Below are 17833 nucleotides of genomic sequence, written 5' to 3'. Positions count from 1 at the left end.
CCTTGGCTTTGACAAAGCCTGAGTTCTCATTCTGCCTTCGAGAAGTCTTCTAATCTCTTGGCTGTCTTGCTCCCTCTGCCTGACTTAATCCTGAAACAATGACAGAGGGTGGTGCAGCCCTGTGCTAGAAAGGGCAGGTTCCCTGGGTGATCAGGCCTGAGAAAGAATACATAAACTCCTGTGAAACCTGCTTCACTAAGAATGCCCTTGATTAAATGATAAAGGTCTGGGCAGGAAATGAGTTTGCTTCCCAGAGTTTTGTGGCCCATTAGCTAACAGACCCTGACTCAGAATAGGCCCTCAGAGTTCTTTGTATGTTATCTGTTGTTTGATCCTTACTGTCTGACAATGATTAATGAACTTTACCTGTATTCCTGGGCAAATTAAAAGCCAATAAAAACCCTGTGAAGGAAGGATCGGGCACTCTCCTTTGAGAGAGTGGCCAGGCTGCTCCAAGGCACCCTCCCCTTGAGAGGGTAGCTGGGTCATCCTTTTTCCTCCACAGGACTCGGTAGTCCATGTGAATTTATCTCATGTCTCATCCATGACGCCTCGGACACTGCAGGCTGGTGTCTGCATCATGCAGCACCACAAATACATACGTTTTTTTCTAACCTGTCAAAAATAGATATAATTTTGATTCATTCATACTGGATGGCTATTGCTGTGTGCGCTGTTGTCATTTTTTTACTTGACAGCCTAAGAGAAAAGAGGTCAGGGCCCCTGACTAAATAGTCAGGTATTGCATGTTTTAAAAATTCTTGTGGAGGTACACCACTTGAAAAACACTGGTTTATATGATACATTTATTTACCATGTCCACTTGCCCATACTTAGCCAACCAAATTTCCAATATGAGAAAAGTTGTTGTTACAGTTGCCTATATCCTTTACTCCAACCTGTAGGCCTGCCTTCCTCTTCCAAGACCAATTTACAGGCCCAATTTCTGCCTTCTCTCCCACTCAGTCAGACCTGCTCCTACATGAGTACTCTGCATTGCTTTTAAGATGACAGAGGGTAAAAAGAGAGTAGTTAATTAAAAAAGTGTTTGCAGGTGAAAAGGAGGCACTTCCCCTGCTGTAGCACCATATTCCACAATTCTGTCTTCTGTGTAGCTGGAAGACTACTGTAGAACAGAAAGGCCACTGCCTATAGGAGGTTCTGGTGATTCATCTGTACAATATATCATTAGAGTTTCTTCAAATCCTTGGGTAAGGGCAGCAGGTTTTTCAGGTCAGAAGCTACTCCACACCTTTCACCCTAAACTTCCTGCATTCCCAGAATATTAATTCACTGAGGCTGGGGAGGATGAGGATACATTGGGAAAATATACCTGGTTCAGTACCAGGACATGCTTTTCCACCCTGTGTATCTCCATTCTAGCTCTAATTAACCTGCCTAGCTCAGTGTGTCTCTAGTTTCCAGAGCACCTACTCCTTAAGTAGCTGGTTCACATGGCTTTTATGGGCCAAATTATAGTTCTACACTGATTCTTCTTTTAATGTAGGGCATATTAACCACTTGGGAGAAATTCTTGTATGAATTCCAAAGAAGTGTGTTCTTCTGGTGGTCTGATAGATTATTTCTTTTAAATTCACCTCGAATCAGAAGGCAGCAGTGTGAGCTTTTCATAATCATAATCACCTAAATCTCTTTTTCATCATGAAAGGTGGAATGAGGGAGTTGGGTTGACAAAGGAAATCTCCACTGCTCCAAAATAAGTCTCTTCAGTCTCCCCCAAATTAAGTACTATCCAATCCTTTTAGCCCCCAACAATGGTTGAAGATGGTGAAAACCACACTAGATATGCCAGAAAATAACAACCCTGCTGCCTACATAGAAGGGGGAGTTCCTGTAACATGTCCTGACACTGAATAAGAGGAAGGGAAATGGCTGAAGATAAATTCTTAGCATGATCCCAAGAGTAAAATTGGATGGGAATGAGAAATTTTAGTTTGGACTATTCACAATTCCTACAGCAATTGTGGTGCTAAATAGTCAGATATTGCATGTTTTAAAACACGCTACTAATGGCCCTGGCTGATGTAGCTCAGCGGATTGAGATTGTGACTGTGAACCAAAGGCTGCTGGTTCTATTCCTAGTCATAGCACATGTTTGGGTTGCAGGCCAGGTCCCTGGTAGGGGGTGCTTAAGAAGCAACCACATATTGATGTTTCTCTCCCTCTTTTTATCTTTAAAATTTAAAAAAAAAAATACATGCTACTAATGAATTCTTCTCACCTACCTAATCTGTGAGGGGCAAGCATAAGTTAGGTAAATGCCAGGACTCTTGATCCCAGTAGGCAGTGGTTATAGTAACCTCAATTCTTTTGTTAACTTAGAGGCATCCAATGACATCCCCATCAAAAGACCCAAATGATTTGAAGTGTAAACATTGAGATACATGAGAAAAGGAGACCTGCATTCATCCACTGGGGATATAAGAATGATAAACATATGCACTTAATTAGAAAATAAAATCCTGTGTCAGATGATTTACTGTGATCTGGTTTCCCTCCTCTGCCTCCACTCTACCTTGGAGTGTCAGCCTCCATCCTAACCCCAAACAACATGAAGGTGATATCTAGCTATTATTACCTTCTCTCTCCCTTAAAGAAAACCAAAGCAGCAAAATATTCAAGACAGTAGAAGACATAATAAAATCTTTATTTCTCCACACATTAGAAACATTTTAATTACAATTCAGCTTTTCTAAGGTTCCTATCAAGTAGTAAAATGCCAAAAGCACAGAAAAGCAGGGTTGGAGAGAATCCCTTGTAATGAGGCACAAAATGAGAGGTTTTACTCAATTACCCCACTGTACAAGCTGCAGGCCCATGCAGGACCCTGAGTAAAACAATCATTCTGGTATATGCCCTGAAGGAATCCTACTCTGCACTGCCTCCTCAGAATATGCCTACAAGGGGCCACTGAAAGGAGTGGTCCTTGATGAATGGTCATTAGTAAAATCCTAATGAAGAGCTAACTTGTTTGGGGAGAAGCTCTTTTAACAGTTGGGGTTTTCTTTTTAACCAGAGTTTCCCATTGGAATTAAAGACCCCAGCTACACTTACAGTTGCAGGTTCCACATTGGTTAGATTGTTTCCTGAGGGGTATCCATAAGTGGTAAGTGGTTACATCCTCTGATCAGTCAGGATATATTCTGGTTGGATTCTGGGCCTTCAGCTCAGCCCAGGGAAAGCTTGATAATGTACCTTAAGCAAATGAACAGAGCTGGAAGGTCATAGGGAGCCTAAGGGGCATGGAGGTAAGGTATTCTGTAGGGAGGCGAGAGAGCTGACCTGTGTGGGAAGTGTAAATTGCATCTCTGACCCTCCTGGATATGTGGTAGCTACCCTTGTGCTCAAACATAGTAGTCAATCTTAAAGAAGTAAACCCTATTTGGGGGCTGCTCTTCCTTCTGAAAGGTTTACCAGAAAACTCAAGAAAATGTACTGGTGAGTAGTCACCTATGAGCCTCATCCTCTCCTTCAATTTCACAGTTGCTCTTGGCCACATTAAACCCATTTCCAAATACCCAGAAGATAGAATCAGACAATGCTTTGCCTTTCTTCAGGATCAAAGGATGGTTCCAAGTTCTCAACCCTGCCCTGAGAGTGCTGGTGGCAGCAGACACAGTGGAGGTAGTCCACTATGTTGTGGGTGAAGAGTGAGCGCAGTGGATGCAAGTATTGGAAGAAAAGGAGCATGAAGCCAATGGAAATCAGGTAAGCAATAATAAGCTGCAAGGCAATCAAGGAATGACAGTAATTCAGTAATACTTTCACTCCAAAGAATTTAAAAACCAGGACCATGATCACATTCTCCACCAATCTCACACTATAGTGCAGGCCCATATGTCCCCAGTTCTGACCTTTTTCAACAAGGTCCCTGTCTGCCAACTTCAACTGCAAAGCTGACCAGCATGAGAAGTTGATGCCAGCGTAGAGAACAGTAATGGAAATCAGCACTGTCAGGGTGCCAACCTGGCTGAAATTTTTTTCAATGTTATTAGGCATCTGGGCACCACTCCTCCAAAATTTAACCCAAGGCTCAAAGAGGATTATCAGGAAGTTGAGCAATAAGAAGGGCACAGCCTTCAATTTCAAAGTGGCTGAGAAGAGCACCAGAATCAGGAGACGGGAAGTGATCTCCAATGTCCTCCAGATGGTGATACAGAGGACTTCTAGCAGCCCAAGGCGAATCTTGTATTCATCGTACTTGATCTGGATAGCCAACATATTGCAGAGAGTAGCCCCATAGGTGACAGATATCAGGGAAAAGACCATTAGCACAGCTGTAAGAAGGAAAAAAAGAAACAAAAAATAGGCATTCAGTCAATGTTGGTGAAGCTTATATTCTGACCTAGAGATCCAGAAAGATGATAGGTAAGACTTGAGGGCCCCAGTTAAGAGTAAACTCATGTATCAACACAGCTATGTAAATAATAGCATGCACAGAATGAAAATGGAAAGAAATATACTAAAATATATATTTTCATATAGGGATTATATCAATTTTTAAAATAATTTTTCTCTTTCTGTTTTCTAAATTTCCCATGAACATATACTGTAACATTTTAATAATCATATAAATGTACACAATGAACTTTAAAAATAAGTGGGTCTGAAAACTAGCATTGAGACTCTACTAACACTAGCAGAGCACATATAGAGAGATAGGACAGCATCTATCTGTTGAAACAGGATTCTGACCAAAAAATGAAGAAAGCAGAAAAAAATGTTATCTGAAAAAATCCAGTCTTAGGAGATTCACAGAGAATTCCTTTGTTTATAGAAGTTTTTTCCTTGATATGTATCTTCTTCAACAAACTAATCTTGTTTGTGGGCACTTCTAGAATTTATCAAAATGTATACTGGAAATTCCATGAGGGCAGAAGGGACCAAGTCTGTTTTGTTTACTGCTGCATCCATAGAGCCTAACATAATGCCTGGAATATAGTAAGTGTTCAATAAATGTTTGTGGAAATAATGAAGAATTCTGAGTTTAGAGAGGCCTTGGTTCAGCTGTATGGAAGCTTGTGAAAGTCACTTCAGTTCCCCCAATTCACTGAAATACTCTAGAGTTGCTTATATTAATCATCGTCAATGGCAATTTGTCACCCCAATACTTTGTTATACTTTAGGAATTGTCAAGCTTCTAGCAGAATGCTTTAAAATATAAAAACTTCATTTCTTTGCCTACAACATCCATACCACTGTATGTTAGAGTAGGGGCCTGAAGGGTTAGAATACTTCCTGACCTGCTATACAAAATTTCAACTATAGATCACACCAATGCCCTTTACATCAAAGGATATTTGTAACTAAGAAAAGTCTAGTACTCTCAAGGAGAATAAGGGGGCCTGAGGGGTACTTGTCCAAAAAAAAACAAAATAGTTGGAGTTTTCTGTTTCCATAAAAACACTGCATCCAGGGAACTAGAGCAGTAGAGATAATCTGCAAGAAGTGACAACATCCCCATGGCCCTAAAAACATGTGCAGCTTTGTTTTCTACATCTTTTTCAACTCTAAGTAGAGTGTTGGAATCTCAAAGACTGCAATGGGAGATTTTCTTAAAATGTCTATTTTGCCCTGGCTGGTATAACTCAGTGGATTAAGCATGGGCTATGAACCAAAGGGTCACCAGTTCAATTCCCAGTCAGGGCACATGCCTGGGTTGTGGGCCAGGTCTCCAGTGGGGGCCATGTGAGAGGCAACCACACATTGATGTTTCTCTCCCTCTCTTTCTCCCTCCCTTCCCCTCTCTAAAATTAAATAAAAAATATTTTTAACAAGTCTATTCTTAGCTTTAGTTTTTATATTTTCCCATTTTTATTGAGATGTAACTAAAAAATAACATTGTATTAGTTTAAGGTGTGTAACATAATTATTTCATATAGTCTTAGCTTTATAAACCACTCTCAGTCCCATGCTCAAGACTGGATACTCAAGAGTTGGAATGCCAGAGTATATGTACATCTATCCAAGTGTGATAATGCTTTCCCTTAAATTGGAATTCATTTATTGATAGTAGTTGTAATAAAAGAAGGAAAACCTGATGCTTCCAATAAATGTAAAAACACCTTCCATTTGTCTCCCTACAAATAGACTCATGGCATGAGAGATCATAATGCTGATGGTAAATTTGGTCATCTATTCTAATCCAGATGGCCTCCAACAGAAAAAGGGATTAGGAGAAATATAGTAAGGAGAAGATAGGAAGGAAATTAAACCAAGAGGTTTTTTATAAAATCTTAAAAAGAGATGGCATTGTCATAAAGTTTTTTTTTTAATTTTTGGTCTATTATTGGCTACCTTTTTTTTAAGAGTTTTATTTATTTACCTTTTAGAGAGTGAAGGGAGGGAGAAAGAGAGAGAGAAACACCAATGTGTGGTTGCTGGGGGTCATAGCCTGCAACCCAGGCATGTACCCTGACCAGGAATTGAACCTGTGACACTTTGGTTCGCAGCCCGTGCTCAATCCACTGAGCTATGCCAGCCAAGGCTGCATTGTCATAAAGTTTTTAATAGGAGAAATCACCGAAAAATTGAAAACAAGGCCTTGAAAAAGCTTCCTTTACACCCTTTGAATAGTAGTATAGTTAGAAACACAGGCTCTAAAGGCAGACATCCTGAATTCTAATCCAGTCTTTGCCCCCTATTACTTATGGAACTTTGGGGAATTTGCTTAACTTCTCAGTGCTTCTATTTCCTCGTTTGTAAAATGGATATAACAACAATAATTTTCCCATAGAAATGTTGTGAAGACCAAATGAAATAATTAAATGTAAATGGCCTAGAGGAATGCCTGGAACATAGTTAATGCTATCTGCTAACTCCTATCATCATCACCATCCCCTGTTTCCAAGAGTGTAGTGGGTGCATTTACTTAGGCACTACCTTGACACTTTGGAAATCAGGTGATTTTAAAACTGATAGAACACCTAGAAATAAGCCTTACAAAAATGTGCAAGTCCTATAGCAAGAATAGTTATCTTGCTATAGGTCTTTCACACTAATGTCATAGATGGTGATGATGGCATCTCATAGTGGTGAGATTTCATGGAGGTATACTTATCTCCAAACTCATCAAGTTGTATAAATTAAATGGGTAAGGGTTTTTGTTTGTCCATCATATCTCAATAAAGTGATTTAAAAATATTTAATGAAATGAAGAGATATATTTTCTTCTAATATGAAATTAATTGATCCTATAAGGATGTAAATGTCCTCCAAAACAGCCTAAATAATTTAATATAATCCAAATCACAGCCTCAATGAAATGTTATTTCATTTGTTGCTATTGTTTGCTTTGTTTTTGTTTTTTGGTGGGGACTCGACAAACTGATTGTGGAAAAACATCTGTTTGGAAGATCAGGTTAAATTACTCTATCAGCCATGGCTGGTGTGGCTCAGTAGATTGAGCACAGGCCTGCGAACCAAAGAATCACCAGTTTGATTCCCAATCAGCACACATGCCTGGGTTGCAGGCCAGGTCCCCAGTAGGGGGCGTGTAAGAGGCAACCACATATTGATATTTCTCTCCCTCTTTTTCTCCCTCCCTTCCCCTCTGTCTAAAAATAAATAAATAAAATCTATAAATAAATAAATTGCTCTATCACATGTGATTTGTGAGAGGCCTTTATAAAAAAGGCACAAGTTCTAAAAGCAATAATTTAAATACATAAAAACCTAATCCCTCAGAATGCCTGAAGATACAGGTATATTATCTTACACATGCATTTCATGTGTACTGAACACTACATGTATGACATGCACAGGCATGTTTAAAATGTGTGTGTACACAAACATGACACAAATGTATACATATATACATACTTGTTGTCCAGGGTAGAGAGAGGATTAATAGGCAGAATAAGTAAATAGCTCCTACAAATAAAAAGATAAAGCCACTAAAAGAGTAAAACATATAAATAAGCAATTTAAAGAACATAATGACCAAACATGAAAAGATGCTCATCTTCATTCATAATAAAGGATGCATTATTTTTTAAATCAGTTATTTTATAATTACACAATTAAATAATACTTAGTTTAAGATACGAAGAAACAGGCACCTTCATGTACTGTTGGTGAGAATATAAATTCATACAACCTTCTGGGAGGGTTACTTGGCAGTACTGATAAAATTCTAAACATGCATATCCTTTTACCCAGCAATTCTACTGATCAGAATTTATCATACAAAGTCTCATTCCAATACACAGATGTTCACTGGAGCACAGTTTATAATTAGAAATAATGTTTTGCATGGAAAAATTAGAATTAAACTTTAATCCTACCAATACAAGATTAGGGAATTAAGAAAGAATGGTCCAGTTCATATTGGAGAAATATATATATTATACATTTATCATTATTATTATTATATATGTATGTATAAATAACTGTTGAAGAAAAACATACTGGCTTACCTCTGAAAAGACAAGTTGCTGAGTAGAATGTTTAATACAGTCCTTTTTTGGCAAAAATATACATACATACAACATATATGTAGTATACATTTACATAGTAAAACACACATACAACATATATGTTGTATACATTTACATAGTAAAATGAAGTCTGGAAGGATATTATTGAATGATTAAAAGAGATTACCTTTGGGAAGTGAAACTACATCTCCTCTTTCATATGTATATATGTTCTGTATGGTTATGAATATTTATTAAATTTTATAATTGAATAATAAGGATAAAATAACATTAAAATTTAACATTAAAAGGATCAAAAATAATAAAACATGATAATGATAAAAATTCAAACCATATAGAAGGGTATAAAGTACAAAGTAAAAGTTGGCTGACTAATTTCCACTCCCCAGAGGTAAATTGTTTCTTGCATATCTTTCCAGAAATTTTTATGTGCATATACAATTACCTGTAAGTCAATTGGCTTGTGCATGTATTACTTTTGTAATGTATACATATTTTTTTAAATTTATTAGTACATACATCTGCCAGCTATATGAGAGCTTGCCAGGCCAGCATTCACGTCAGACTGACTCTTATCAGTTTTGTTTTTTAAAGATTATTTATTTATTTATTTCCAAAGAAGAAACGGAGGGAGAAAGAGAGAGAGAGAAACATCAATGTGCGGTTGCTGGGGGCCATGGCCTGCATCCGAGGCATGTGCCCTGACTGGGAATCAAACCTGCAATGCTTTGGTTCGCAGCCCATGCTCAATCCACTGAACTACGCCAGCCAGGGCTTATATACATATTTTAATTAGATGATTTGATGACCATCAAAATTCTCAGGAGGAAAAGTATCTTCATTTCCAGAGATCTTTCTCCTTTCACTATTGTTCATTCTAGGTATGTGAAAAGCTTCAAGACTAATAGAACTTCATGAACAATTCTTAGTGGAGAAAAATACAAAAGAGGGGAAAATTTCCTCCTTACATTTGAGACATGGGGCTTTGCCAAGTAAGGTCAGCACCTAATAATAAGGAAATGGTCCAAAGTTGTACCCAGAGCTGTACCAGTTCCAGCCCAAGCAGGCTAATCCTAAACTATTAAAACTCATTAACAGTACTGTATCTTGACTTTGAAAACACTGACTCACATTTCATCTTCTTGTGAAGGTCTTACTCATTTTAGGATCCCTTTTACAAATGGAAAATTAAGATAGAGATGTCTTTGGTAACTTCCTCTGATGATCACAGAGAAGGTCAGAACTGGGACCAGGCCTGACTCTCATCAGTATTCAATCCACACCCATTTTAGAAATTTCGCCCCATGGAGTTGGGAAAAGTGATTATATCACTGGCTCCCAAGTGTGGCTGATCAGAATCAACAGAGTGCATTAAAAAATACAGATTCCTACCCTCCCCACATTCAGATTGATTCAGGTCTTAGTAGAAAATGTAATTTTAAAAAGGAGCTTCATGATCAGTAATATTTGGGAACCTCTTATTTAAATATAGTCATCCCTAAACCAACCAACGAACCAAGCAAACAGACAGTCAAACAATTCTCAGTATAATTTAAACACTCTGGGCTAGTAAAAATGTTCTACTGACTATTGGTACTACTTGCTTCTTCTGAAAGAGTTTATTACTAGCCTAGAGAGAGTTTATGTATGGCATTTTTAGTCTAAATAACTTATCCCAGTTAAAGAAATCTGGGAGACCTGAGATGTTTGGATCCCCAAGTTCCTTGACTATCTGCCTGTGCTGTCCAATAGAACTTTTTATAATGATGGAAGTGTTCTGTAATGTGCATGCTGTCCAATAAGTGACCACTAACCACATGTAGCTATTGAACACTTGAAATACAGCCATTGTGACTGAGAGTGTAAATCTTTAATTTTTCATTTTAATAGCCACAGGAAGCTGTTGGCTACTGTATTGGATAGCTCAGGTCTAGATTTCTAAGACGGTTGATTTAAGTGGAGCCCTCCCCCATCTTGACCCCACTCACCTCTACCCAGGGGGACCTCTGCAGAGATCAGAGTCACATAGAGCTGATAGGTCAGTTGGGGCACTGAACCCAGGAAAGCTTGGATCTGTGACATACGTTTGTAAGCATTGCGGTGCATAGCCAAAGTCCGGATGGAGTGTCCCACCTCCCATTCTATCATCACCTCCTCGCCATTTATTAGCATCTTCTTTCGGGTGAGGCTGACATAGGGCTCCTCCTGCCCTTCTTTCTTCCACAGTGTGAGGTACTTAATCATGGCCTCCAGACATCTGCAGAAGTAAAGCATCACGGGAACTTAACTAAAGCTATCCTGGGAAGGGAGGTTTTAGTGAGTGGGAGAAAATAACTCAGAGAAGTGTGACACTTTTTTGCCATTCCTTTTCTCCCATCATACTCATTTTTCGTGAGTCAAAGAGATGGTCATGCCTTCTACAACTTACTTGAGTCTAAATCCATTTTTCTTTTAGTCAATCATCCACTGACCTAAGAACACCATTTCGGAAGCGTTTCTTTAAGAAGTTAAGGAATTGCTTTATCTCCTTAAGAATAAGCCTATGGACTTCCGGCAAGATGAAGGAATAGGTGAACGCACCATACCTCCTCGCACAACCAAGATTAGAACAACAATAATTTGCAGGCAGAATATCACTCAGAACTGATAGAGGATTTATCTGAATGGAAGTGGGACAGCCAAGAAGTTGAAGTAGACCCGTACATCCGGACTGGTAGGAGACGACGAGCTGGGCAGGCGCGGGGCTGGCGCGGGTCAGCAGCTCGCGGAGGTAGGGGAAAATTTGGCACGAAATCGGCGCGACGGCCATCCGGGGCGCAAGAAAGCAGCGGTGATCCCTGAGTACGCAAGCTGTAGCTGGCGGACCCAGTGAGGCAGCGATTGTGGACCAGGGCAGAGCTCACAGCCCAGGATCCCAAAGAAGGGTCTGAGCCCAGGAGAATGGAACTACCGCCATTGTTTGCCCCCGCCCCCACATATAACGTCACAATCTAGTGACTGGGGTGCCCAGCCCCGGTGAACACCTAAGGCTCTGCCCCCCACTGTAACAAGAGCGACCAGACTGGGGGAAAAAAGAAGGAGAGACAGGGAAAGACATAAGACATGTTTCCAACAAAACAGATCAGTCCCCCAGGACTCATCCTTTTGAGCAACCAAGAAATAGCCAATCTATCAGGTGCACAGTTCAAAACACTGGTGATCAGAAAGCTCACGGAATTGGTTGATTTTGGGTGCAATTTAGATGAAAGGATGCAGGTTACCATAAAAGAGATGCAGGAAGATACGCGGAGGAGAGCCAATAGTGAAAGGAAGGAATCTGAGTCTCAAAACAATACAGTGGACCAGAAGGAAGATAGAAACAACCAAGCAGGAAAGCATGATGAAATAAGAATTAAAAAAATTGAGGAAAAGCTTAAGAGCATCGAGGACACCTTTAAACGTTCCAACATCTGAATTATAGGGGTACTAGAATGGGAAGGAGAAAAGCAACAGATGGAGCACATATTTGAACAAATAATAAAGGAGAACTTCCCCAATCTGGCAAAGGGAACAGTCTTCCAAGAAATCCAAGAAGCTCAGAGAGCCCCAAAGAAGTTGGACCCAAGAAGAAACACACCAAGGCACATCATAATTACATTAGCCAAGGTAAAAACGAAGGAGAGAATCCTAGAAGCAGCAAGAGATAAGGGGACAGTAACCTACAAAGGAGTTCCCATCAGACTGTCAGCTGATTTCTCCAAAGAGACCTTACAGGCAAGAAGGGGCTGGAAAGAAATATTCCAAGTCATGAAAGACAAGGACCTACATCCCATATTGCTCTATCCAGCAAAGCTCTCATTTAGAATGGAAGGGAAGATAAAGTGCTTTTCAGATAAGGTCAAGTTAAAGGAGTTCATCATCACCAAGCCCTTATTTTATGAAATGCTAAAGGGACTTATCTAAGAAAAGAAGATAAAGAAAAGACATGTATAGTAAAAGGACAGAAAACTCACAATTATTAACAACCACACCTAAAGCAAAACCAAAAGAAACTAAGTAAACAACTAGAACCACAGAACCACAGAACACACAGAACAGAACCACAGAAATGGAGGGCACATGGAGGGCTAGCAGCAGGGGGGTGGGAGGATGAGAGAGGGGGAAAAGGTATAGAGAATAAGCATAGAATGTAGGTTGAAAATAGATAGGGGGAGGGCAAGAATAGTACGGGAAATGTAGAAGCTAAAGAACTCATAAGTATGACACATGGACATGAACTAAAGGTGGGGAACGTAGGTGGGAGAGGGGGTACAGGGTGGAGGGGAGAGAAGGGGAGAAATGGAACAACTGTAATAGCATAATCAATAAAATACATTAAAAAAATAAGCCTATGATTTTGAAAAAGTGACTTAAACACAAAAATATTAAGTAAACAATGGGTTGTGAGAGAATAATGAAGTTTAAAAAGGCTCTGGTTGTTATAACACCTCAAGTTCTTGAGATGAAGTGTTCCTTATTCAAAGCATTCAGCTCCATAACTGGGGCTTTTGAGTTCTGCTTTTTTAAGACAAAACCCACAACTATGATTATGTATGTCTCAGCCAAAAAGTCTTGAAGAGGTTCTGGAAAAAAACCTCTCAAATACATGGAAAAGCCATTAAGCAACAAAGGTTCTTGAAATAACTGATAGTTCAAAAAATAAATGTACTATTTACCTAGGGCACCTCAAAAGATCTTTCTACAGGTTACTTTTGGGGCCTCTTGACCTGTTTGGGGACAACAGCTTTTAAACTCCACTATTTCTTTACAAAGAGGAAAACATCTTCATGAGAGTCTATGCACCTAGAATTAGTGATAAGAGCACATTCCCTGCTGTAGCCATCCCATGTCCCCCACATAAATCAGAAGTCATATGCAGTTCTAGCGTGATGAATATGAGAGAAGCCACTAGAACATCTTGTTTTGGAACACCTGAGTTACCACTTCCTCTATTCACACTGAAATGAGTGGAAACTGTGGACTATTCTTTATGATAAATAAGAGCAGTTGGGATGAAAATTAAGCCATCTTTCCTGACAGACTGAAAGCATGGAGGGGGGTGGATATTTATCTTGCCCAGCACCCTTAATACATAGTGGATATTTGACAAAGCATTACTTGTTGAATAAGTGAAAGAGTGAGAAAGAAGAAAAGAATAGAGGGTGAGAAATAATAGGAGGAGAGAATAATAACAGTAATGGAATTTTTTTTAAAAAAATAGGCTACAGACAAGCAGAGATGTATATGCTCTCTAGGCCTTTGGCTCCCAAGAGGAACATGTGTTAGCTGCCAGTCTCCATAGGATTCCTTTTAGATTGGTGATTGTGTGCCAGTCTGAAGTGTATAGTTTGGCATATCCACTTTCTAGGGACAAACTCTAAAAGGCAGGAGAGGAAAAAATGGAAGGAGAGAACAGACAAGGAAACAAAGTAATATTCTCTTCCTATTTAGAGAAAATTCTTAAGTGAATGTCCAACAGAAGATTTTAGATTTTAACCCAAGTCCATCAATGCTATCGCTGAATAAAATATTGAAGGAGGCAGTGGCATAAAGCATTCTGTTAATGCTTCTATTCTTAAGGACATTTACTGGTTTAAGTAATGGTGTTTGCCTTACTTATAAGCATCAGTAAATTAGAGTACATTTTCATTTCCAGAAGTTAGCTTTGCATTTACATAAGGGAGCTGGGCCCTCCAAACACCTTCATGTATCTAATAGCACTAAGCAAGTTTCTACCTACCTAAAAAGTAATTTGCCTTGAAAATAAGATTATCAAGAATAAAATTTATGAGCTTTTCATTATTTCCCCTATTGTAGGGCTAGCTGAGATTATAAATGCTTTCTAATCATTTCTAGTGGAAGCAAAGTGACAAACATAAAATATAGTACTCAATACCCCACATGGAGGGTCCAAATCAAAGATGGCTTGGGAGGCCACAAAGCAAACAAGGGAAGTCAAAACTGGGGGCTGGTGTGGAACTTTCTAAAATTAACATCTTGAGAGAGTTTCATCTGTTAGCTCAATATATTGCATTTGAAAAGGGAGAGAAAAATGTTTTGCATGCTCCTCTAGTGACAGCTCTAAATTTCTTGCTTCCAAGTTGAAGATGAGATCTTCCTTTTACAACTTAATGCCAAAGATTTAGAACTGAAAAGGATTTTTGTAGATTACCTAGTCCAAAGGTTGTATATAGGCCAGCTGAATCATGTCTGACCAACAGCTGTAGTTTATTTTGCCCATACCATGTTTTTATTTAATTAGGTGCAAAAATTTCAAATTATGGAATTTCATATAAAATCCTATTTTGGGGGTTTCTCCTGAAAAATTGAGAGATCTGGCAATACTGAATCTTAATTCCAACAGGGAAACAATGGGCAGGAGCAATAGAGTAGATGCCTCAAAGGAGGCAGTTGATGTGGACTCCAAATTGCCATAGTCCTTACTACTCCATCATTTAACATTGAGCTTTTATCACACATGAAGCTGCTGTTTTTCTCATACTTGACCCATTTCACCCATTTATGATGTATGCCTGGCCTCTGTAAGTGTTTTAGACCCATGATCTAGCCCAAGGCATCGTCAGAGATTTCACCAAGGCCATGTACACAGTTAGTGACAGAGGGAGGGTTAGATACCAGGTCTCCTGAATTCCAGGTCACTGTTTCTGTTGATATCCCATATTTTCTCTGATGGAACCTAATCAATTGCTCCCTGTTTAAACATACATTGTTTAACATTTTTAAAGGGAGAATTCCATCCTTAATGAGTTTCAGACTGTGCTTATCTCTATATGGATATCTTCCCATTGCAATTACAACATCAGCACTCTGACCCATATTCCTCAGCTGACTGTAGGTTTCTGCCTCTCTTGCAATCAAGACAAACTTGGTCCATTCCTTTCTCCTGACCTCATAAGTTCTGCAATGTCTCCCTATCTGGAAAATTCAATGGTGTCCAGATGAGACTGCTGACACAGATGCCTGTCTCCCTGGGATAAGGCACATTCTTGTACCTTCAATGCAACCTGAATGGAAGGACTTGATGCTGTTACGTTGTGCTACAGCATCCAGATGGAATATCTTTCTTTGCTCCCTTCTAACCATGTACCTTTACTTCAGAAAGACACAAAGAGATACACAAGACACCAATGAACTGACAGAAAAAAAATGAACTAGAGTGGGTTGGGGATTACCACAGATGGCTTAAAATATTTTCAAATATCTCTAGGAAATTTTTAAATGCTAGCAGCATAAGCCCAAGCAGTTCAGGGTAAAAAACAAACAAACAAACAAACAAAAAAAACAAAAAACATCTGAATGTGAGAAGGCATGGAGTGGGAAAGGAACTTTCTTTCAATTTACAGAGCATCTAAAAGGCAGAGTCAAAATAACACACTCTTAAGCTAAGTATGGCCTGTGTGCAAAAGGTGACCACATCAGTTGGTCCCATACCAATTTTCACAATGCAAATCCAGATAGCAAACATTGTCTAATGAAGTCTTATCAATGGTACCATACACACATTTGGAGCACAGGTACATGGCATATGTTCATCTTGGTAGCATTTAAGATTTCAGATAAGAATTTTCAGATGGTAGGCAGGGAAGCCAAGAGTGGGAGGGAATGAGAGAATCATTTAGAGTCAAAGTATCAGTCTTGTAAATGTTAGCTTCATCTTTCTCTGCACAAGTGCAGGGGCAGAGTGAAAGCGGGAGAGGAGAGGAGAGGAGAGAAGAGATGAAAATTTACTCACCTGATAACAGGTCCCAAGAGGATTAGATGCATGAACAATGATAGAGGCTTGTCTTTGGCCAGGTCTCTGTGGACAAAAATGAGTGTCAACTGGACCATAATGGATGAAAACATAAAGAAGGAAAAGGTGTATGCCATCCAGTAGGTCTCACTATTCTTTTGATAGAATCTAACCATGTACAAGGCAGATGCAGCCTCCCCGCAGTACAAAAAGGTGGAGAAAATGATGCCAAATGGAAAGGTAAACCGGGGGTTGCCCCCACGGATAACATCTTCCTCCAGAGATGAAATCGGATCCACACTTGGCTCCTCAGGAATTTCATAAACTCGGTCCATTGTCAAGTCTCTGGCGTTTTGGTCTGGTCTTCAGAGAACCTTCTCCCCACCTCCTAAGAGAAACCTGTAGTCACTGCAGTCCAAGTACTGATTAGGAAAGCTGTCGAGGCCAATTCCAAATGGAGATCTACTAGTTAGAGCAAGAAAAGCCTCTTTTCTAGTCTCAAATTAGACTTGTTGGAGTCTGGGATGGAGAGCCCAGGAGTACCACTTTGAACTTGATTCTTGATTGGCTCAGAATTCCAATCAATATATGTGCTGTAAAACTTGGATGACGCAAAAGCAAGCAAGCATTTTAGCGCCCTGTCCAAAGTCCAATTCCAGGCATTTGAACGACCATGGAGACCACTGTTTCCGTGGGGACAACTTTCTCAGCCTCCCAGCGGAAAGGATAGCCACTCAGTGGGGCACCAATTCTCAGCACCTCTTCTCCAGAAGTCCTGACCAATGTACCATTTCAAATTAGCTGAGAACTGAGCATGGGTAGCAAAGGGGGCACAACCTGAGTGGTTCAATATCTAGGTGGCACAGTTATTGCTTGGATGTGGCCACCAGCTCGATGTCTGACCAGGTACTCTCTCAGGGCCCACACTCAAAGAAGGGTTCTCAGGAACGCTCCTCCAGTTTCACAAGCTCCACCCCCAAGGAAGCTAGCCTCGAGCAGGAGCAAAGCTACAACACTGTCCCTGAGCGCAGTCTTTGGGGAGAAAAACCCGCATCGCCCGCAACAGGATTACTGTAGCGCTACAAAGAAAGCTGGAGGGGCTTCTTTCCCATGAAGAAACTTTTGCTTGTGAGAAGCACGATGCGTGTGGTGCCAACCTGATCGGGCAGAAGTCGCTGAACTTGAGTGCCGTCTGCTGCCAGGGTCCTAGTTCAGCTGCGAGAGGATGGTGGCTGCAGGAACTGAGGCACTGAAGGGGGGCTGGCGAAATGGGAGGGACAAGTGGGGCTCCGCAAAGCCAGCCTGTGAGTTCCAGCGCAGGATGTTGGATGTGGAGAGGCGCGACAAAAAAAGGCTTGGACCAATCTTCAGAAGCACTTCTCACTGCGACTCTCCGACCCAGAGGGAGCCATGGCTATCCTCTTCCCCAAAACAGCAGACACCCACTTCGACCCCGCCCTCCTGAACTAGCTTGCTCCCACACCCGCTCAACCCACCGGTTACACAGGTGTGTCTCCAGGCCTCAGGGTTGAACCTCCCTAGGTCCTATTGCCCTCCAGGTAATACTACGGTGGGGTTGGGGGAAGACCTGGGAGGCAATTGG

At 40.3% G+C, this 17833-nt stretch overlaps 1 protein-coding gene across 1 annotated transcript; it reads right to left on the bottom strand.

Moving 5' to 3' along the window:
* Window positions 1-2762: 2762 nt before the first annotated feature.
* Window positions 2763-16565, bottom strand: XKRX (XK related X-linked). The gene is made up of 3 exons (XM_045817505.1): window positions 16231-16565; window positions 10448-10716; window positions 2763-4298 (listed from the first exon to the last, which is right to left on the bottom strand). Exons 1-3 carry the CDS (start codon window positions 16563-16565, stop codon window positions 3553-3555), a joined length of 1350 nt encoding a protein of 449 aa, XP_045673461.1. The 3' UTR covers window positions 2763-3552.
* Window positions 16566-17833: the final 1268 nt, after the last annotated feature.

Source organism: Phyllostomus hastatus, unplaced genomic scaffold (assembly GCF_019186645.2).
Source record: "Phyllostomus hastatus isolate PE091 unplaced genomic scaffold, TTU_PhHast_1.1 phas_scaffold_28, whole genome shotgun sequence".
Lineage (NCBI taxonomy): Eukaryota > Metazoa > Chordata > Mammalia > Chiroptera > Phyllostomidae > Phyllostomus > Phyllostomus hastatus.
This window is presented reverse-complemented; position numbering and strand designations above follow the sequence as displayed.